This window comes from Podarcis melisellensis, assembly GCF_964234715.1.
Source record: "Podarcis melisellensis genome assembly, chromosome: 16".
Taxonomy (NCBI): Eukaryota; Metazoa; Chordata; class Lepidosauria; order Squamata; family Lacertidae; genus Podarcis; species Podarcis melisellensis.
This window is the reverse complement of record NC_138533.1, coordinates 10,703,884-10,726,194: the sequence shown is the minus strand read 5'-3', so window position 1 is coordinate 10,726,194 and position 22,311 is coordinate 10,703,884. Positions and strand designations below refer to the sequence as shown.

General features: G+C 48.0%; 1 protein-coding gene and 1 long non-coding RNA gene across 2 annotated transcripts; both read left to right on the top strand.

Moving 5' to 3' along the window:
• The first annotated feature begins 168 nt into the window (after positions 1-168).
• Positions 169-17,166, top strand: NDUFS2 (NADH:ubiquinone oxidoreductase core subunit S2). The gene is made up of 14 exons (XM_081891847.1): positions 169-343; positions 3,187-3,290; positions 4,154-4,344; positions 5,038-5,158; positions 6,134-6,246; positions 7,663-7,737; positions 7,954-8,031; positions 9,257-9,342; positions 9,485-9,604; positions 10,999-11,128; positions 11,569-11,664; positions 12,867-12,950; positions 15,507-15,564; positions 16,959-17,166. Exons 1-14 carry the CDS (start codon positions 258-260, stop codon positions 16,994-16,996), a joined length of 1,380 nt encoding a protein of 459 aa, XP_081747973.1. The 5' UTR covers positions 169-257; the 3' UTR covers positions 16,997-17,166.
• A 2,887-nt stretch (positions 17,167-20,053) lies between these two features.
• On the top strand, positions 20,054-22,189 carry LOC309359322. Its single transcript, XR_014163814.1, has 3 exons — positions 20,054-20,276; positions 20,307-21,048; positions 21,553-22,189. It is a non-coding gene; the product is annotated as an uncharacterized lncRNA (long non-coding RNA).
• The last annotated feature ends 122 nt before the right edge of the window (positions 22,190-22,311 follow it).

Sequence of the window (22,311 nt, the reverse complement as noted above, 5' to 3'; positions counted from 1 at the left end):
ACCGCTGAAGTCGACGCCCTGCCCTTTCATGGCGGACGCGCAGAACGTCGGTTCACGGGAGCCTCCTAGTGCTCTTACTACGCACGCGCAGCTCGCTCCGCGGCCGATGTGAAGTCGGCTGCCCTTCTCTCTCCTTGGGAGGAGAGGGGACGGATTTTCCTCTTTGCCCGTACCTACAATGGCGGCTCCGAAGCTCTGCACTAAAGGGAGCATGCGCGGGTTTGACGTCTGTGGGATGCCGCAGCCCCACAAGGAAGATGGCGGCGCTCAGGGCTTTGTGGAGATTGCGGGCACCTTCAGGGTCATGGAGACAGGGGATTGCGCTGGGGGCGGCGCCCAGCAGGTAATACCCCCCACCCTTTTCACACCACCCTGGAAATAGCTTTTTCCCTCTTTTTGTTTTAATGGCTGAGGGTCTACCGTTACGGCTACGCGGCTCCCTTCCCACCCCGGTGAATTTCTAGAGAAATGTCAAGGTCCTAGTCCTCATGGAAGCCGTGCTGCGACGGGAGACCTCTGCCCTCCAATCGCCTTTGCAGGAGGACCTTTGTGAGGAAAGGCGCCCTCTGCATATGCCCAGAGGCAGCGTCTCTGTACGTCGCACCGTGCCTTTCTGTTCAGAGGCCAAAGACTAAAACAGGTTTGGGGGAGAGAAGAGATGAACCTCAGTTCAAATGACGTTCTGCGTTGCGTGTAGGGCAACCCCTTTTGTCGCTGGGGGTGGGAGTGGGGAACCATATGTTGGACCATAGTTCTTAACATAAACACACACACACACCCGTCCTGCATAGCTGTCAACGTTTCCCTTTTTTAAAGGGAAATTCCCTTATTTCGAATAGGATTCCTCGCAAGAAAAGGGAAAAGTTGACAGCTATGCCATCCTGACCGAGGCTGATGAGAGTTGGAGTCCAGCAGCGTCGGTCCCCAGGCCTGGATTCACTTTCTATATGCTCTTGCATGGTAAGGTAAATGTATAAAGGTAAAGGACCACTGGATAGTTAAGGTAAGTCTAGCCAAAGGTGACTATGGGGTTGCGGCGCTCATCTCGCTTTCAGGTCAACGGAGCCGGTGTTTGTGCCAGCCTGACTAAACCTCTTCTGGCGCAACGGAACACTGTGATGGAAACCAGAGTGCACAGAAACGCTGTTTACCTTCCCGCCACGACGGTACCAAACGCCGTTTACATTCCCACTTCTACCCACCCACTAAGCTTCTTGCAGGGATAAAGGGGGGCCAATTCTCTCCCCATTTCCCAACTTCCTCTCTAAGATTAAATTCCAAAACAAAAAGTCCTTTCCCACCAAAGGAAGGTAATATTTTGGCTTTATCAGTACTTTGTCAAGGCCAATTCTCTATGCTCAGTAAAGAAAACCAGTACTTCCAGCCTCTTCCCTCCCCCCCTTCCACTTTACTCACAAAATCAGATTTTAACAGTTATATATTCCCATCTTTACATCCATTCACATCAAAATGATTTTTGATTACCAATATAAGTAAAACTACAATATTAATGTTATTTTAAAGTCTGATTTAGCCCAATATTAAGAATGAATATTATAGTTCTCTTTTTTATCTTGATTTTTAACAAGCTAATACCTTTTAATAAAATAAGTCCACAATTATAATTCCATTAGGTTAGATGTCTTCAACGCTCTGAAAGATCAAAAATTTCTTTTCCAAAAGTAGTGTAGATTCAGAGAGTCAGTCCAATCTTTCTTCCAGAGAGGAAATTTGTAGCATTCTTCCATTAAATAACATTGCAATCCTTCTCTGCTTTGTCCTCCATTTTAAGTCAAGTTCAATCACAGCATAGGAGAGATTCAAGTTCAAATTGAGTTCAAGTCAAGTTCGATGTTTTAAAAAATCTTGAGATTAGTATAAACGAAAGCAATGTGTAATCTTTTAATCCTTAGTGTTCATTAGTTAACTTATCTCCCAAGGTAAACTTCATCAACACTTCACTTGTATGTATTTTGTGCTCATAGCACCAGGAACGGAAGCAGACTTCCTTTTAATACTCCTGTTCTCCCTCCACCCTGCCAATCTAATTAAACAGTCCTCACCTTTGCAATCAGCTTCAATATACTGGAATGGTAACCGCTTGTGGCTGGAACCGAGGCTTTGCTTCACGGAGCTGCAATGGTTCCTAGTTCACCATCGCTTTCACTCAGCTTCATCCCCACTCTCTGCACCTCTCGGGATGGAGAACAGAGACCTGCAATGCCGAGGCGCCGTCTGTGAACAGCAGGACCCCGAGACACCCCACTGCTCCTCTTGGGTTTTTTGGGGGAAGCGCATCGCCCTTTTCCTCTTCCCCAAAGGCTCTGTAAGGCCGAATCTGACAGAGCTGTCAGATCCGCGGTCCATCTGCCATGTTGCAGGAACCTGGAAGTCATGGTTTTTCATTCTTTTGCATAGTGCAGGCTTCCTCAACCTCGGCCCTTCAGATGTTTTGAGACTACAATTCCCATCATCCCTGACCACTGGTCCTGCTAGCTAGGGATCATGGGAGTTGTAGGCCAAAAACATCTGGAAGGCCAAGGTTGAGGAAGCCTGGCATAGTGTATGTGTGCCTTGTGGGTAGGTTCGTTATTTGTTTGTCTTTGTTGGCAGTGCGAGAGGTTGGAATCTATGTTTTAAATTTTGTGTATAGTGCGCTTTTATTTTCGCCCCTGTAAGCTGCTTTGAGATGTGGTATAAATTCCTTAAATACAAAAATAAACTTGTGTTGAGCTGCCAGTAAAATAAATAAATAAAAATACAGTGGTACCTCGGGTTACAGACGCTTCAGGTTACAGACTCCGCTAACCCAGAAATAGTACCTCAGGTTGAGAACAGAATGAGAACAGAAATCGTGCTCCTGCAGCATGGCAGCCGCTGGAGACCCCATTTAGCTAAAGTGGTGCTTCAGGTTAAGAACAGTTTTAGGTTAAGAACGGACCTCCAGAATGAATTAAGTTCTTAACCTGAGGTACCACTGTACAGTGTTGGGCTGGTCTTACAGACAACTGACTCAAAGCCAGGAAAACAAATAGGAGCCAGATCTGGTGGATGTCTCCCAAGGTCAGCATCTATCCTAGTGCCAAGGCTTGCCCTACAACACTAGCTAGTCAGCATCCTATTTTCAGGTTCATACTGAGTGTTGCTGCCTGAGCAGATCTTAACATTTCTTCTTCCCTTCCTTAGAGGAAAGCAGTGGCAGCCTGATGTGGAGTATGTCCAGCATTATGGAGGCGCCGTCATGTATCCCACGAAAGAGATGGAAAAATGGGTCCCTCCTCCCTGGAACGGTGAGTTTCCTCCATAGAACTGAATGGAGTCTCCCTCTCATGTGGAGTTTCTCAACGGGATGAAATATAGTATTGTTCTGCTGTATTTATTGATGTAGCAGTGTTTCTCATACTTGGGTCCCCAGCTGTTTTTGGACTACAGCTCCCATCATCTCTGACCACTGGTTTTGCTTGCTAGGGATGATGGGAGTTGTAGTCCAAAAACTAGCTTAAGTCAATTAATTTCATGGGGTCTGCTCTTGAGTAGGTTGGGTTCCATTCCGGATCAATTACAGAACATCCACACATAATCAAAATAAAACAATCTCATTAAAAAAGTAAAATTCTCATTTGTTGCTATGCCCACTTTTGCCTCTGGCCTTGCTCACTACTGGGCAACCCAATCAGATGGGTAGCATAAATTTATTATTATTATTATTATTATTAGGCACCTGGAAGGTTCCCCTTTCTTTGCCCTTACCTTTGTACAGTAGGCTACCTTCAGCCACACAAAACCCCGAAGTTTCTACACCCACCCACACTTCTCTGTCTCTTTGTCAGCAAGGGGCATCATCACAGTTCAATGACACATTCTAGCCAGAAAAAAAACGCTTGCAAAAGAGTCACAGCAGGGCTGGTAAGCAGTGTGGCTTGGGAGGGTGTGTGGCCAGCAGAGAGCCCCGAGGCCCTCAAGCCTTGAGTTTCCCCATCCCTGGGTAAAAGTAATATCCTTTGCTCCTCCCACATTTGCTTCCGGCCCCACCCACATATGTGTTTCCCCAGTTGCTGGCCTACGAGTAAGTGCAGCCGTTAGGTTGAGGAAGGGCTCCCTTCTCCTGCTTTACCAATAAGATGTCTCACATGTGCTCTTCTGACCCGAACAGACAAGGACCCGCCCTTTGAGAAAAATGTCTCCAATCTGACCGTCAACTTTGGGCCTCAGCACCCTGCGGCTCACGGGGTCTTGCGTTTGGTCATGGAGCTGAGCGGGGAGTCTGTGAAGAAATGTGACCCCCACATCGGCTTGCTTCACCGGGGCACCGAGAAGCTGATAGAGTACAAGACCTATCTCCAGGTAATCGTGGCAGGAGCTGCTCTTGCACTCTGGTCCCACTTATGGGATTCCCATCACGGGCCTCCAGTTGGCCACTGTGAGAACAGGACATTGGGCGAGAGCGACCACTGGCCTGATCCAGTAAAACTCTTAATAGGAGTTAATGGGAGTTTTACTTAATAGGTCTCCTCGTACCTACGGGACCGCCTCTCCTGGTATGTCCCACAGAGGAACTTATGGTCTTCAAATAAAAACATCCTGAAGGTCCCAGGCCACAGAGAGGTTAGGCTGGCCTCAACCAGAGCCAGGGCTTTTTCAGCTGTGACTTCAATCTGGTGGAACGCTCTGTCACAAGAGACTAGGGCCCTGCGGGACTTGACATCTTTCCACAGGGCCTGCAAGACAGAGCTGTTCCACCAGGCCTTTGGCCAGGGCACAGCCTGACTCCCTCCTTTGGCAATCTTCGCAGAACTTTAGCTTAATGGTTGCCATTAATTTGATTTTAATTAATTTTTATAATGAAATGTTTTTAGAATGTTGTACTATTTTATTGTTGTTAGCCGCCCTGAGCCCGGCTTCGGCTGGGGAGGGCGGGATATAAATAAAAATTTATTATTATTATTATTATTATTATTATTATTATTATTATTAATATGTTTTGAAGATCCTTGAGCAAGTCTCTAGCTGCTTTCAAACTATCCTTTTCTGGCCCAGGCTCTGCCCTACTTTGACCGGCTTGACTATGTCTCTATGATGTGCAACGAGCAAGCCTACTCCTTGGCGGTGGAGAAGCTGCTCAACATCCGTCCGCCCTTGAGGGCTCAGTGGATCCGAGGTGGGTAAGCAAAGCAGGCAGCTTACGAGGGTGTGGTCGCAGCTAGCAGATGAAGCACTGCCACTGAACTGCAGCCCATGTTTCCTTCTTGTTTTGTGTATCTTTAAAGAAGCCAACATCAGGGAAGGGGAACCTGTGTCCCTCCAGATGTTGTTGGACTCCGGCTCCCATCATCCCTGCCTGTTGGTTGTGTTGGCTGGGTGTTGGGGTCAGGTCAGCAATAACTCATGTGTCAGTGAAGTTAACTCTTTATTCAAAGAAACAAGCACAGCTCAGGCCAGTGAGCACAACAACTCTTCCCAGCAGAACTAGTCCCAATGAGGCAGTTGCGAGGGCAGATGCTCCCCACCTTCCCACCACTCCTTAAGTGCCCCCCAAGTTCTGAGGCTCCTTCGTCTTGTCTCTCTTTCCTCCACCCTCTTCATGTCTCGGCAAAGTTCTGTGAGATCGGGGTGGGGAGCTGCTCTTTGCCGTGGCTTCTTTAGCAGCCTGCCTGATCTCTGCCTCTTGGCCTCCCTCCTCTCCAGCCTCCGCTTCTGCCTCTGATTCTGGACTGTTCTCTGACATAGACTCTTCCTGCTCCCTAAGCCCTGTCAGCTCTTCAGCTTCCAACACCTCCTGCTCCCAGTCCTCCTTTCTTCTCTCTCTGATCACATATCATTATCCCACCACCAGGTCTTCTTCCCTTGGGGGGGGGGGTTCCCTAGCTAGTGTCTCCCACCACTCCTCTGTATCCAGCCAGCCCATCACATTGGGGAGGATGTGAGTGGGTCACGGGTACCCCACCCCTGCACTGTGTCCTAGGCCTCAGTCCTAAAGACACTCACTAAGGAGTGAACCCCTTTGAGTTCTATGTGGCTGTGCTTAGGATCGTAGCATTTAATATGTGCCCTATCCCCCCTCCCTATCTGTTTCCTTACATGCCCCCGGTTCTGCGTTCACAGTAGCTAACCTGAGTCTCTGCCTCCTTTCCAGTTCTCTTTGGCGAAATCACGCGTCTCCTGAACCACATCATGGCCATCACAACCCACGCCCTGGACATTGGGGCCATGACTCCTTTCTTCTGGATGTTTGAGGAGAGGGAAAAGGCAAGTACTCTTGGATCCAGCGCTGTCATCGGAGACGCGAGTGGCCTTGGTGGCATGGAGTGCCATCTGGCAGCTTCATCACCGGCTGCCCATTTGTTCCCAGACAAGTTTCAGAGTTCTGGTTTTGAACTTTTAAATACTCATGTATCAAAGCTGCCTAGGTGATCATTAGGCAAGCCCTCCAATCCTGTCATCTCCAGTAGAGGGATAAGACTACAGTGGTACCTCAGGTTAAGAACTTAATTCGTTCCGGAGGTCCGTTCTTAACCTGAAACTGTTCTTAACCTGAGGTACCTCTTTAGCTAATGGGGTCTCTTGCTGCCGCCGCGCCGCCAAAACACGATTTCTGTTCTCATCCTGAAGCAGGGTTCTTAACCCGAGGTACTATTTCTGGGTTAGCGGAGTCTGTAACCTGAAGCGTATGTAACCCGAGGTACCACTGTACTGGCATACCTCCCTAGATGGTTGTTAGGGTGACATATAAGAGGGGACTGCCTGACTCTGCTCAAGGTATTCTCTGATTCCACACATCCTCCAAAAAAGGTGCCAGGTTCATTGTCCTGAGCATATTAATCTTTGTTTTTAAAAAGTAATTGACGAGGTTTCTAGTCCTGATGATTGTGGAAGCCTGCCTTAGAATTCTGTGCACAAAGTCAGAACCCAAAAAGAGTTCTTGGGGTGGCGGCACGAGGCATAAATGCCCTACTGCACCTTGCATCTCCTGCCAGTTTCTAAATTACGCAAAAGAAACAAGCCTGTGCAGATTGCATAAAACCCACAACTCTTTCTGGTCCCTGTGGCACAGCGTACACAGAGAGTTAGAATCCTAGAATCGTAGAGTTGGAAGGGACCCTGAGGGTCATCTAGTCCAACCCCCTGCAATGCAAGAATCTTTCGCCCAACCTGGGGCTCAAACCCACAACCTTGAGGTTAAGAGTCTCCTGCTCTACTTACTGAGCCATCCACAGGGCTCTTGCTCAGTGGTGTAGGAATGTTATTCTCTCTTATCCCAGTGCTGCCTGCTGTGATGTGCGGCAACATCCTGACACCTCAAGCATGAAGTTCGTAGCTGTATGAACTTGAGATGTTGGGGATGAAACCAAGAAACCTACAGCCTTTGACAGTCTGGTGCCTTCTAGGTATTTGGGACTGCACCTCCTATCAGCCCTAGCCAGGCCTAGTCAAAAACACTGAGCGTTGCATAACATCATAGAATTGTAGAGACCTTGGAAGGCACACCAAGGGTCATCTAGTCCAACCCCGCTCTCGTCAGCCCCAGCCAGCCTTAGCCCCAAAGAAGGCATCAGGTGGGGAAGCCACTGGCCCATGGCAGAATGGGAGAGGCCAGTTGGGAGCTGTCCACAGGATTGCACCTGTAAAATGTCCCCCTTCCCTCCCTCTTTGTCTGCCTTCCAGATGTTTGAATTCTACGAGCGGGTGTCTGGAGCCCGGATGCACGCTGCTTATGTCCGACCAGGAGGGGTACACCAGGTGAGAAGGCTGCTTTGTGACCAGACAGGTGGACAGCCAGGTTGGATTGGGCAGGTCTGAAGACTTGTTTTTCACAGAGACGGGAAGACCACGAGTTCTCCAGGACCTCTCTCTCCATGGGTTGTATCCACTGTCGGTTCTAGTCTTAGTTGAACACAATCCCAAAATGTCTTTTCAGCATCTGCTCCTCTCTTCTTCTCCATCCCTGTCACTCAGGACATGCCTCTCGGGCTGATGGATGACATCTATGAGTTTGTGAAGAATTTCTCCATCCGGATAGACGAGGTGGAAGAGGTGAGGCGTTGTTGACAAACAAGGGGTGCCAGCCCTTACCATGAGGTTTCTCTGTGACCACCCAAGCTACTGTGGCAGGCTCCTGCTGTTTGGGTTTTTTAAAACCCCTCTTGAGGGTGCCAGTCAAACAAATGTGCTTTCTTTCAGCCATCCTATGCTCCTCCCCTAGTTTCCCCTCCAACAGGCAGGCAGTATTTCATGCCTACTGAGCACATTCAGTTTTCATGGGAGTTGGGGGGGCACTCCTTGAGATTGTTTGTTTCCCCCCCCAAATATCTTTTGTACTTGTAAAAAGATGTCTCTTTTCACTCAGATTCTCCCTGAGCCAAAAGATCAGAACCCTGTTTTCATCTGTATGAATTCCTGCTTTTGTTTCAAGGGCATTAATGTTGTATTTTTGTTTCAGCAGTGCTGTTTTTATGTTGCACACCACCTAGGGGTTTCCTTTTTAAAGAAGTGGCTTTAACTGCTTGAAATAAAATAAATACATATGCAAATCAGAGTTAAAATTAACCACAGTTTCTGACCCTAGCAACCGTGCTAAAGAAGGAGCAGGGGAAGAAGAGTCCTAGGCTTGTGCTGGTCACAGTAAACCATAGTTTATTGTGTTTAAGCTACGGTTTATCATGCTTAAACGATGGTTTGTTGTGACATCCACACTCTCTGTTCTTCTCCATGGTTTCTTCCTCTTAAAACAAGGTTGGGGAGCCTGTGACCCTCTAGATCTTGTTGGGGTCCAGCTGCCTATAATCAGGATAGCCCAATGGTTGGGGATGATGGGAGGTATAGTTCAATAGCACCAACCCTATCCTAAGAGAAATAGAAAACAGAACCTGATAATTGTGCCATGAGCACAACTGCCTAGTTGGAAATCAGTGATCTGAAGGGTGGTTTGTTGTGACATCCACACTCTCTGTTCTTCTCCATGGTTTCTTCCTCTTAAAACAAGGTTGGGGAGCCTGTGACCCTCTAGATCTTGTTGGGGTCCAGCTGCCTATAATCAGGATAGCCCAATGGTTGGGGATGATGGGAGGTATAGTTCAATAGCACCAACCCTATCCTAAGAGAAATAGAAAACAGAACCTGATAATTGTGCCATGAGCACAACTGCCTAGTTGGAAATCAGTGATCTGAAGGGGGAAGAGCTGGTCGGGGTTCCCCACTCCTCCAATATAGATTCCACGGCTCAGTTAGTTGTATCTTTTCGTTCCCTCCATCCCTCCAGATGCTGACAAACAACCGAATCTGGAAAAACCGGACAGTTGATATTGGAGTGGTGACGTCGGAGGAAGCTCTCAATTATGGTTTTAGGTAACGGAGCAGTGAAATCACGTGGGAAGCTGGTGTCCACCAGGATTAGGGCGTCCTGCATTGTGTGGGTGCTCACTTTCACCTTGGGCACAAAAGCTGCATTTTCCCCCCTGCATCTCTCCTCTTCCTCTTTCCCCGTCAGCGGAGTGATGCTTCGTGGCTCAGGGATCCAGTGGGACCTTCGCAAAACCCAGCCGTACGACGTCTACGACCAGGTGGAGTTCGATGTCCCGATTGGGTCACGAGGCGACTGCTACGACAGGTGTGGTTCCACTTTCTGGAGCGGGGTTTACCTGCACTTGGTGGTCTGCACGCCCCCAAGAGCTTGTCCAGCAACTTCTCAGTAATAGTATGCAATGCCTCAAAAAGCACAATGTCTCTCTCGTCATAAGAGCAGTCAAAATGGTTCATCCAATGTCTTCCTCTGCTGCGATGGGTCATGGATTCCTTCCAAAGCCTCCCACTTTTGAAATATTATCTCACCTGCCTACAGATTTTGACTTGACTTTCTAGCCAAGTCCATTATGAGCTGTCACTGCCGACCCCTCCTTCCCCCAATTCTTGTGGCAATTGCAGAGAGCTTGGATTTAAAAGAGCCATGCTTGTGTTGGCTTGGTTCGATGCAGGATCCCTGGGAGAAGGAGGCCCTGCCGGTCAAACATTTCAAGACCATGGAGAACTCCAAATGAGCAACTTGGCTCCTTGGAAGGTTGGGAGAAGAATGAGCCTTTTTAAGCTCCTGCTCTCAGGCTCCACCTCTTTGTGATGAGCTCTAGATTCTTAAAGGGCCCATCCTCTGGCCTGAAGGTGGGCAGTCTGTTCCTTAGCTCCCTTCCTGGTGTGCACTGTTAATGGGACCTTCCTGGGGTTTTTCTCTGTCTGGTTCTTCACTATCTAGCTCCCTGGCTTGTTGTTAATTTTAATATTAGCATTGGGTGGTATCCAGCCAAGTTCTGTATAGTATTTGATTATATCCAAAGTTAGTCTAGTCAAAATGGACCCATTGAAATTAAACAGCATGTATAACTTAGACCCAGTGGGTCTGCTCTGAGTAGAATTTAGTTGGCCAAAACCGATTAGCCCTAAGTTATTCATGTTGATTTATTTAAACAGGTCTGTTCTAAGTAGGACTAACATTGGGTACAAACAGATAAATTTATATCCCACCTTTCCTTCAAGGAGCTCAAAGTGGCATGTGTGGTTCTCCCCTTTTCCATTTCAAGGTTTTTCCCCAGCCCCCCACTTTATTCTCACAAAACAGCCCTGTGGGGTAGCTTAGACTGAGAGACAGGCACTGGCCTGGTGAATTTGATGGCCAGGTGGGGATTTGAACCCTGGTCTCCCAGCTGCTAGTCCAACACTCTAACCACTATGCCACACTAGTTGCTCAAGACTAGTTGGGTCTACACCATTGTGTTTTTTTACTAAAACGCCCAACATTTTATTTATTGCATTTGTATCCCACCTTGCTGCCAAGGAACTGAATGTGGTATTTTTCCCCCCTTCTCCTCCAATTCTGTTTCATCTTCACAAGAATCCTGTGAGCTAGGATGGGCTGAGAGACCAGGGCCACTGCCCCCCCCCCCCAGCAAGCTTCATGACTGAGTTAGGGATTTGAATTGTCACCTTTAACCATTACCCCACACTCCCTCACAGGTACCTGTGCCGAGTGGAGGAGATGCGCCAATCCCTCCGTATCATCTTGCAGGCCCTCAACAAGATGCCCGAGGGGGAGATCAAAGTGGACGATGCCAAAATCTCCCCTCCAAAGAGGGCAGAGATGAAGGTAACAAAACCACCCCTGAGCTGAGGTGGCACCTCCTAGTGGTGAAACAGGGAAGCTCTCTCCTTTGTCTGGGTTTTAAAGTACAGTGGTACCTCGGGTTACATACGCTTCAGGTTACAGACTCCACTAACCCATAAATAATACCTCGGGTTAAAAACTTTGCTTCAGGATGAGAACAGAAATCGTGCTCCGGCGGTGCAGCGGCAGCAGGAGGCCCCATTAGCTAAAGTGGTGCTTCAGGTTAAGAACAGTTTCAGGTTAAGAACAGACCTCCGGAACGAATTAAGTACTTAACTCGAGGTACCACTGTATCTGAAGAAGTGTGCATGCACACGAAAGCTCATACCAATAACAAACTTAGTTGCTCTCTAAGGTGCTACTGGAATGAATTTTTTATTGGGTTTTACAGTGTGCGTGTATCTTTTATTCCCCCTCTTCAGACTTCCATGGAGGCCCTGATCCACCACTTCAAGCTGTACACAGAGGGCTACCAAGTGCCCCCTGGAGCTACGTACACAGCTATAGAGGCACCCAAGGTACCGTCCTGTTCTCTGAGCAGTTGGAGGGAACAGTGGATCGGCAACAAAATGGAGTGCTCCCATTCTGGGCTCCAGCCAGACATGCCCTTTCCCTGGATATTCCGCCACTCTGATCTCCCTCTTTCCCATTGCTTCTTCCTGCACCAAACCGATATTCAGCGTTCTGTAGCTACTGAGCATGCTCAGTCCAAGCTGGGCTATGGTTGGTTTTCTTGGTGCATTTTTAGATATTCCCCCCACCACCACCCAAAAAAGATTTGTCCCCTTACTTCTGGAAGCCCCAGGATGCTTGCAAGTATGCTGATTCCTCTTTCTTCACTGTAGGCCCCATTTTCACTTCAGTCTGGTCAGCACCTGAGTTTGCTGTCAGCAGGGTCGCCAGCCAAATCTTGCCCTCTGGTATACCTCCTTCTTAACATGAGAGCATCTGTGGAGCTTAATTCTCAGCCTGGACTCACAGTTCCCAGAGTTCCCTGGGAAGAGAGAATCATTGTTAAACTACTCTGATAATTGTAGCTCTTTTAGGGCTGTCCTAACAGCCCTCAGAAGGGATGCGGGTGGCACTGTGGGTTAAACCACAGAGCCTAGGACTTGCCGATCAGAAGGTCAATGGTTCGAATCCCCGCAACGCGGTGAGCTCCTGTTGCTCTGTCAACCTAGCAGTTTAAAAGCACGTCAAAGTGCAAGTAGATAAATAGGTGCCGCTCCAGTGGGAAGGTAAACGGCGTTTCCGGGCGCTGCTCTGGTTCGCCAGAAGCGGCTTAGTCATGCTGGCCACATGACCCGGAAGCTGTACGCCGGCTCCCTTGGCCAATAAAGCGAGATGAACGCCGCAACCCCAGAGTCGTCCATGACTGGACCTAATGGTCAGGGGTCCCTTTACCTTTACCTAACAACCCTCAGCAGCCTCAACAAACTGTAGTTCCCAGGATTCTTTGCGCGGAAACCGTGACTCTTTAAAGCAGTACGATACAGCTTTAAATGCATAGTGTGGACGCGTCCTTTTTTATGTTGCCTGCCTCTTCTCATTGGAGTCCCAGAATCCTTTGCAACTCTCTCACTGAGGAAGTTCTAAAGCCATACTCCGCTTCAAGTTCTCTCTCTGCCCTCTCACACCCCATGTACCGTGGTAACCCGGCTTCTCAATTTGGGTCATCTAATTCTCCTCCCCTCTCCTCCTCTGCATTCTCATCCTGCAGGGGGAGTTTGGTGTGTACCTGGTCTCCGATGGCAGCAGTCGGCCCTACCGCTGCAAGATAAAGGCTCCAGGATTCGCCCACCTGGTAAGAGGGACAAGGGAGGAAAGGGGGAAATGGCCAGTGCCCATTGGGACTGGTGGGGTGGGAGGCAGGCAGGCAGCCCAGCAGTAGGTGGTGCCAGAGCTAACCAAGGGCCGAACCAACTAGCCCTATGTTCTACAAAGGGAACACTGAGATTGAGAAGGAGGAGGAAGCTGATAGGCAGGGTCACCCTCTGGGCTGGACGTAAGAAAGAAGGCAGGCAGAGGGGCTGGGGGGGCTGGCTAAGGGTTGAGTGAGGCTGGGGCAGTGCACCCTTTGTCTGTTCCAAATGATGCACCTGTAGGAAACCCAACAAAGGAAGCTGCAATGCGCTTTATGTGGGGCTACCTTTGAAGGTGACCTGGAAACTACAGCCAATCCAGAATGCGGCAGCTAGACTGGTGACTGGGAGCGGCCGCCGAGACCACATAACACTGGTCTTGAAAGACCTACACTGGCTCCCAGTACGTTTCCGAGCACAATTCAAAGTATTGGTGCTGACCTTAAAGCCCTAAATGGCCTCGGTCCTGTATACCTGAAGGAGCGTCTCCACCTCCATCGTTCTGCCCGGACACCGAGGTCCAGCGCCAAGGGCCTTCTGGCAGTTCCCTCACTGTGAGAAGCCAAGTTACAGGGAACCAGGCAGAGGGCCTTCTCGGTAGTGGCACCCGCCCTTAGAAACGCCCTCCCACCAGATGTCAAAGAGAAAAACAACTACCTGACTTTTAGAAGACATCTGAAGGCAGCCCTGTTTAGGGAAGCTTTTAATGTTTAATAGGTTATTGCATTTTAGTTTTCTGTTGGAAGCTGCCCAGAGTGGCTGGGGTATAAATAATAAATTATAATAATATTATTATTATATAAGCTTCTTGATATCAGTAAGCTAGGGTGGGGAGGGTCATGGCAAGCCATGCCCCTCCTTCTTTGCCTTGGGAAAAGCATATGCCAATACAGTACGTCATGACCCTCAGATTTGGTTAGGTGTCCTTGCTGCATGTTTTAATAGAACGGCACTGGAAATATTTGCTCAGGAGGCTGGCAGGGGGAATTTCCCGGCTCTTCCTTGAACTATTTCTGGTAGTCATTCTTCCTTACAGGCTAGGAGAGTTCAGCATTGCAAAAAGAGGGACTCTATGCTTCTGCTCATTTGTTTGACTGGCATGTGTTTGTTTGTTTGTGTGTGTGTGAGTGTGTGTGTGTTTGTGTGTGTGTGTAGGGGATGTTTCCTTCCTCTATTGCGTTCCTCTTCTCGTCACCGAGAGTTGGGAAAACTCTGTGTTTCGGTTGTGGTTTCGGGTGCACATGCAGGGAGGGTGGTGTGAGTTCTGCATGATACAAAAAAAACTCATTCAAAACTTGTCGTGTTTCCAGAAAAATGCTGACCCCTCTGAATCTTGTCTCCGAGTTAAGCAAATTCCCGTGTTTCTTTTTACATGATTCTGTTTCGGCTGAACTTGCAAGAGAGGCAAATTGGTCTCTCCAGATCACTGGGCCTCTCAACCACGGAAAACCTAATTCACAGCACAAACTTACATGTTACATGTTTCTTCAGAAGTTGGTCCTGTTGAGTTCAGCGGGGCTAAGCCCTGAAAAGTAGGTGCAAGTTTGGAGTCTTAGAACGATCCTGGATTAATAGAATTGTAGAGTTGGAAGGGACCCTGAGGATCATCTAGTCCAACCCCCTAAAGTGCAGGAATATGCAGTTGTCCCATATGGGAATCAAACCTGCATCTTTGGCATTTCAGCACCACGCTCTAACCAACTGAGCTATCCAGGCTGGCTTCATATGACTTCAGCAGGAATTGTTTGCTTGGTGCATTTGGTGTTTTTTTTTTTAAAAAAAAGCCCTCGAATTTCTAGACCTTGTGAAATGCTTTTTAAAATCAAGGCTGAGATTCCTCAGCAAGTTAAATTTGGTTTCTAGTTCTGCTTTTCCCCTCCTGCCACATTTGTGGTGGGAGGCTGCTTAGGAGAACATGTTGAGCCAGGTGTGGTGAACCTTTGGCTCCCCCAGATGTTGCTGGACTACAACCCCCATCATCCCCGACCATTGGCCATGCTTGCTGGGGCTGGTGGGAATGGTCATTCAGCAACGTCTGGAGGGGCAGCGGTTCCCCACATCTGGTGCAAGCCACCTGTGTGCTGTTTTTATAGCCCTGGCTTGATGGCAGCAAAGTGCTTGAGATCATTCCACTTCCTGACACTTCTAAACCTTAAATTAGGGATGGGGAATGCATGATCCTCCATGCACACACCCCTCACCATCCAGGCCAGGAAAAGGAATGATCAGAGTTTAGGCAAAAACCCTGAAGGAAAGTACAAAGCAGGGCCCTTGGTGGGCCGGGGGTGCAGTGAGAGTCCTGGGGGCTGCATTTGACCACTGGCCCTGAGATTCCTCACCCCTGTACTGCAGGGAGGATGGTCTGATCAGCTCTTTCCTTCTGCTCTTTTTCTCTCCTTTTTCCATCCATCTAACATTTAATTCTATTGAAAACAAGCAAACAAACACCAAATCCATAGACATTCTTAAATGTTTGCCTCCCCTACCCATTTCTGCAGGCTGGGCTGGATAAGATGTCGCAAGGTCACATGCTTGCGGACGTGGTGGCCATCATCGGTAGGTCTGACTTCCATTCTTCTCGTTTGACTTTTTGGCTGGCGGAGGGGGAGGGGAGGGGGCGGGCAGGCAGGTGGGAAGCAGGTAGCTGTAGCTCTGTGAGGTGCACCTGCCTGGAGATTTCCGGGACTGAACCTGGGACCGTCTGCATGCCATGCAGGTGCTTATAATCCACGCAGACAGAATGATGCCCCTTTGGCAGAAGAGATAGCAGCTTGCCAGTAGCAAGATGGAGGATCCTGGTGGCAGAATTCCCAGGGGCTCGGTCTGCAGTGCTCAGTGTGCCCACTCGGAAGCAAGTCCCATTAAATTCAATGGGACATCCTTTCAAGGAAGTGAGGTTAGGACTGCAGCCTCAGTCTCTCAGCTGCTGTACGAGGGTCAGGAAACCTGCAGCACTCTCCAAACGTTTCTGGACTTCAGCTCTCATTATCCCTGACCATCAGCTGCACTGGCTGGGGTTGCTGGGAAGTGGAGTCCAATAACAACTGAAGGGACATAGCTTTCCCCATCCTTGCAGGCCTCCTCTCCAGGGATAATTTAAGCCACAGTTCAGCCATCAGATCTCGGTCGTCCTCCTCCATGGAGGATCTGATTGTCAGACAAGACGAGGGGTCAGTAAACTTTTTCAGCAGGGGGCCTGTCCACTGTTCCTCATACCTTGTAGAGGGCCGGGCTGTATTTTTTTTTGGGGGGGGGGGAATGAACGAATTCCTATGCCCCACAAGTAACCCAGAGATGCATTTTAAATAAAAGCAGACATTCTACTCATGTAAGAACACTAGGCAGGCCCCACAAATAACCCAGAGATGCATTTTAAATAAAAGGACACATTCTACTCATGTAAAAACACGCTGATTCCTGGATCGTCCGCAGGCCGGATTTAGAAGGCTATTGGGCCGGATCCGGGCCCCGGGCCTTAGTTTGCCTACCCATGGACAAGACAATGTTTCCCCCTGAGTATATTCAGAAAGTGTTTCTCTCATCGTGGAGCAAGCAAAGGGAGTCAACTCGTACCAAGTGTCAGAGCAGGTGTGGGGAACCTCTGGACCTCCAGATGTTGCCAATGGCCAGGGATGATGGGACTGTCATTCAGGAACATCTGGAGAGCTCACACTTAGGAGAGTTTCCATAATGGAGTTTGTGGGGTGGGCCAAGTTGTCTCCTAACATTTGATGATGGGCATCCCGTTTTCCTAAAAAGTGAAGCACTGGGTTGCAGCAGAGCGGCCTGCTTCCTAGGCCTGCTTCGTCCAGGAGCAAGTCCCACCACATTGTGAAGTGTGGCTAGGACTGCAACCCTTCAATGCCCTCCGCTGCCAAATGTCTAACATGAAGGCTGTAGGTACCATCCCTGGCAGCTTTCACACCTCTCCTCCTCCTCCTCTTCCTCAGGCACCCAGGACATCGTCTTTGGCGAAGTGGATAGATAAGCATTGAGCCGCCTGGGGGATTCCCTCCTGAATTGGCACCTCCCAGCAAGGACCGTTGATGCACCGTCCTTCCTCTCTTTTTTCGGTGTCTCTCTGTGTACAGTCTTGTGTGGCCCTCCTTGCACTGCAGGCAGGGCTTAGCTATAATTAAACAAAATGCTCTCAGCAAACTCAGGGTGTGTCTCTGTGTGTTTGTGATGAGGAATCTGCCAGCGGGGCCTCACCTCCGCCTCCTTCTGCTTCCTCTTCCTTTGCTTAAGGTTGAAGATCTGAGTTCTCTTTTTCCCATTCTCTCTCTCTGTCAGTGCTGGGCCTTTAAAAAAAAAAAAGCAAACGCATACACACAGACATCATTTTGCTTTGCAGACGGAACAGGCTGCATTCGATCCCCAGCAGCTCCAGAGAGAACAAACAGTAGTTGGGAGCCACCCTGTAGCAGCTGGGCCTAATTTGGCCCAGCATGAGTCCTCAATTGGCCATGTTTATTTCTTCATTATTTCCATTTCTATGCAAATTACTGTCTGAAAAATTCATATACAATGGTACCTCTGGTTACATACTTAATTCGTTCTGGAGGTCTGTTCTTAACCTGAAACTGTTCTTAACCTGAAGCACCATTTTAGCTAATGGGGCTTCCTGCTGCTGCTGCCGCGCCACCACCGCACGATTTCTGTTCTCATCCTGAAGCAAAGTTCTTAACCCGAGGTACTATTTCTGGGTTAGCGGAGTCTTTAACCTGAAGCGTATGTAACCCGAGGTACCACTGTACAGTGTTACCTTGGTTTACAAACTTAATCCGTTCCAGAAGTCCGTTCTTAAACCAAAGGCACACTTTCCAATAGAAAGTAATGCAAAATGGGTTAATCCGTTCCAGACTTTTAAAAACCACCCCTAAATCAGCAATTTAACATGAATTTTACTACCTAACGAGACCACTGATGCATAAAAGGAAAGCAATAATCAATGTACTGTACTATAAAATAAATAAAACAGTATTGTAGGTGATAAAAATGAAAATGATTTTTTCCCCTTACGTGCCCTGATGATAGTCATTGTTTGGATTGGGGGGAGGGGCTTTTATCCATTTCCGCAGTCACACAATCAATCAATAAGTAGCCAAGCTGGGATCCACACAGATCCCCCCACACCGCTGCGGGAAATGGTCCCTGGAGCGCGTGCCTCCTGAGCAGCATGGGGGGGGAGTTGCGCTCGTGCAAACCATCTGGATGGCGGGCACTCAGCCTCCCTCCCACACAGCTGCAGGAAACACCCCCCTTCTCCACTGCCAGACAACAGAAGTGTGGCACTCAAAACAGACGTGCACCCCCAAACTGAGTACATTCGGATTCCAAAAAAAGTTTGCTAACCGGAACACCTTCTTCTGGTTTTGAAGTGTTCGTGTTCCAAATAGTTTGTGAACTAGACTGTTTGTAGGCCAAGGTACCACTGTATTTTTATCCCTCCTTTTTCTCAAGGTTGCATGCGCGGTTCTCCCCTTCCCCGTTTAATCCTCCACAACAACCTTGCATGGTAGGCTGGGCTGAGTTTCTTGGCTCAAGGTCACCCTGTGAGTTTCATGGCAGAGTAAAGACTCAAAGCCTGGTCACCCAACTCCTAGTCCAGCATTATAACCACTATGTCATACTGCCTTGAAACATCTTGAAGCAGTTTACAGTGGGCAAATACACAAAATCAATATGGTAAGTTCAGTAAAATCGTGTCAAATGGTTCACATAGCAAAATACATAAATATCCATAAACAAAACCAGAGAGCACGACAAGGCAGTATAATATAAAATTTCAATAATTTATCCAATCTCGCCATCCATTTCCTGCAACCTCTATGACCATTCATTGCTTGAAGTCGTGAGTCAACCGTTCATACATATACTGCTCACACTCAACAGTCTTGCAACCCACATGCAAAGGGTCACTCTCAGGCATACACATATAAGGTACAATCCTGACACATGAAGCAGTAATGGACTTGTGGTTTTCAACTCAGGTGGGAGAGCCTTGTTTCACAGCCTCTCAGAAATCACCCCCCTGCCAAAGATGGCATAGATTCAGACATAACCCTATGACCATAATTATGTCTGAATGCAAAACGTAAAAAGAGTGCTTATGTTCATTCTACAGCCTTTACTCTCTGCCCCACCCCACTGCCCAGTTTTTGCCACGTTCCGAATTTCATTTATGTAGCAAAACTTACATAATGCTTGATTGCAACGAAACCTCCAGAAACAAAAAGAAGATCAATAAAAGACAGTTAAAAGCAAGTACTTAAGAACGCTGAAAATACAATTCAAATCAACAGTAAGGTAAAAGAGAACAAAACATATGGCAGCAGTCTAACATCTCTGGATAGTCTTGCCCAAACAATGGTGTTTTAAGCAGGCACCGGAAAGAGTACAGCAGATGCCCCTGCCTAACATCAAGAGGCAGGGAGTTCCAAAGTGTAGCCGGAGCCACACTAAAAGATTGTTGTTGTTTAGTCGTTTAGTCGTGTCCGACTTCGTGACCCCATGGACCAGAGCACGCCAGGCACTCCTGTCTTCCACTGCCTCCTGCAGTTTGGTCAGACTCTTGTTTGTAGCTTTGAGAACACAGTCCAACCATCTCGTCCTCTGTCGTCCCCTTCTCCTTGTGCCCTCCATCTTTCCCAACATCAGGGTCTTTTCCAGGGAGTCTTCTCTTCTCATGAGGTGGCCAAAGTATTGGAGCCTCAGCTTCAGGATCTGTCCTTCCAGTGAGCACTCAGGGCTGATTTCCTTCAGAATGGAGAGGTTTGATCTTCTTGCAGTCCATGGGACTCTCAAGAGTCTCCTCCAGCACCAGAATTCAAAAGCATCAATTCTTTGGCGATCAGCCTTCTTTATGGTCCAGCTCTCACTTCCATACATCACTACTGGGAAAACCAGAGCTTTTACTATACGGACCTTTGTTGGCAAGGTGATGTCTCTACTTTTTAAGATGTTGTCTTTTTAAGATGCTAAAAGGTTACTGTAGTTTTTTAAAAAGAAGTGTGAAAGGAGCATTATTTGGCACCTGACAGGATCAGCACTAGTCATCAAGAGACATTTGCCACCCTTAGTCTGCGGCACATCTTCCAAAAAGAACAAAAGTGTTTTGCTTTGGTTGGCTGACGCCAGCTGAAGCGTGTGCCTATACTGGAGGATTTGTGGCTTCTGTGGGGTACCGTGCAATGAGTCTCTGAGCGTTCACACTGTGGGCCTAATTTGAAGGCAGGCTGCAGGCAAGTGTCCAAAGAAAAGCAAGAGTAAATTGTTTTTTTCTCTCTCTCTCTGAGGGAGACAGAGCTCCTCTGCTGCCTGCCTTGGATGGAAACTCTCAAGAATAGGCGATTAAAAAATTTCCAGATGCTGAATGTGATAAATCAGATACCAATATCTGATTTCACTCCCCCGCCCCCCACATTGAGGCTGTTTTTGTAGGGGAAGGGAAAGACCAGCAAGCGAGAGAGAGGCACTTTTGCAACTGCTTTTTTCACTCTGTATCTTTCTGGGTTTAAAGCATCCATTTACTGGCGCCGCCTGTTATCCTTTTTTAAAAATGTAGGGAACTCTCAGGTAAATGAATTGCTCAGTTGAGACGTGAGCTGCTGCCATCTTCTTTGAACAGCCTGGAAAATGCATTAAAGCTATTAATTTCTTTTTTAAGGAAACGAAGACAGTGAATAGATACAACGGAGCCTGTCCTCAAGAGTATAATTTATTAGTTTTATACCCTCCAGATATGTTGGACTACAGCCAGCAGTGCTGATGGAAACTTATGGGAGCTGTAGTTCAAAACATCTTGAGGGCACCAGGTTCGGGAGAAGCTGGTATAGAACCTTCAGAGTAAAGGATCTCTGCCCTGAGGAGCCTACAGTCTAAAATGCAGTTAACTGTCTATGAAATGTTTTGGTACAGTATGGTACTCAATATATGGTCACATACCCTGGTGGAGGGGAATGCTCTCAGGTGCGAAGGCCTTAAGGAGAGTAAAGTCTTTTACTGAAACACTTTCCCGAAATCAGAGTTCAAGGTGCTGTGTAATAATAATAATAATAATAATTTATTATTTATACCCCGCCCATCTGGCTGGACCTCCCCAGCCACTCTGGGCGGCTTCCATAAAAACCAAAAATACAGTAAAATATCACACGTTAAAAACTTCCCTGAACAGGGCTGCCTTAAGATGTCTTCTGAATGTCAGGTAGTTGTTTATCGCTTTGACATCTGCTGGAAGGGCGTTCCACAGGGTGGGTGCCACTACCGAGAAGGCCCTCTGCCTGGTTCCCTGTAGCTTCGCTTCTCGCAATGAGGGAACCGCCAGAAGGCCCTCAGAGCTGGACCTCAGCGTCCGGGCAGAATGATGGGGGTGGAGACGCTCCTTCAGGTATACTGGACCGAGGCCGTTTAGGGCTTTAAAGGTCAGCACCAACACTTTGAATTGTGCTCGGAAACATACTGGGAGCCAATGTAGGTCTTTCAAGACCGGTGTTATATGGTCTCGGCGGCCACTCCCAGTGTAGTCTTGTAGGCTGAGCCTAGTCCGAGTCTCAACAAACCAAGCTAAAGCACCGAGACCTGTATTTTCAGCAATGGGAAAGCTCAAGAGGCGAAGCCTTATACACTGAAAGAGTGTCAGGGACGGCTTACTCAGAAGTAGGCCAGAAAACGCTGGGTCTGTAGAATTCACAGATTAGCTTAACATTCAATCCCTTTCCCCATGAAACACTGGGGAATTAGCTCTGTGAGAGAAATAGAGGTTCCCGTAGCAACTTTCAGCACATTTACCAATGTCAGCTCCCATGATTCTTTGTGGGAGATCCACTACTGTTTAAAGTGGTGTTATAGTGTTTTAAATGCAGACCCTGCAAGTGTTCCTATTTTCCAGGGATTTACAGAAGCCATCCCAGTTTCTGATTTGATCCCAGAATGTCCCACTTCTAGTTAGGACATCCCTATTTTCACCAGATAAATGTTGCAGGGTTGGAGTTATGCAACCTCCAAGCCAAGGGGATAAGTAACTATACAACCTTTAGAAGACATCTGAAAGCAGCCTTGTATAGGGAAGTTATTTGATGTTTAATGCTTTATTATGTTTTTATATGGGATGCGGGTGGTGCTGTGGTGTAAACCACTGAGCCTTGGGCTTGCCGATCGGAAGGTCGGTGGTTTGAATCCTGCCAACCTAGCAGTTCGAAAGCACATCAAAATGCAAGTAGATAAATAGGTACCGCTCCGGTGGGAAGGTAAACGGCATTTCAGTGCGCAGCTCTGGTTTTGCCAGAAGCGGCTTAGTCATGC

Coding starts and splice junctions, on each gene's coding strand:
- NDUFS2 (XM_081891847.1), top strand. CDS start 258: ATGGCGGCGCTCAGGGCTTTGTGGAGATTGCGGGCACCTTCAGGGTCA. Junction 9,343..9,484: donor GCTCTCAATTATGGTTTTAG/GTAACGGAGCAG, acceptor TTTCCCCGTCAG/CGGAGTGATGCTTCGTGGCT. Junction 12,951..15,506: donor CTCCAGGATTCGCCCACCTG/GTAAGAGGGACA, acceptor CCATTTCTGCAG/GCTGGGCTGGATAAGATGTC.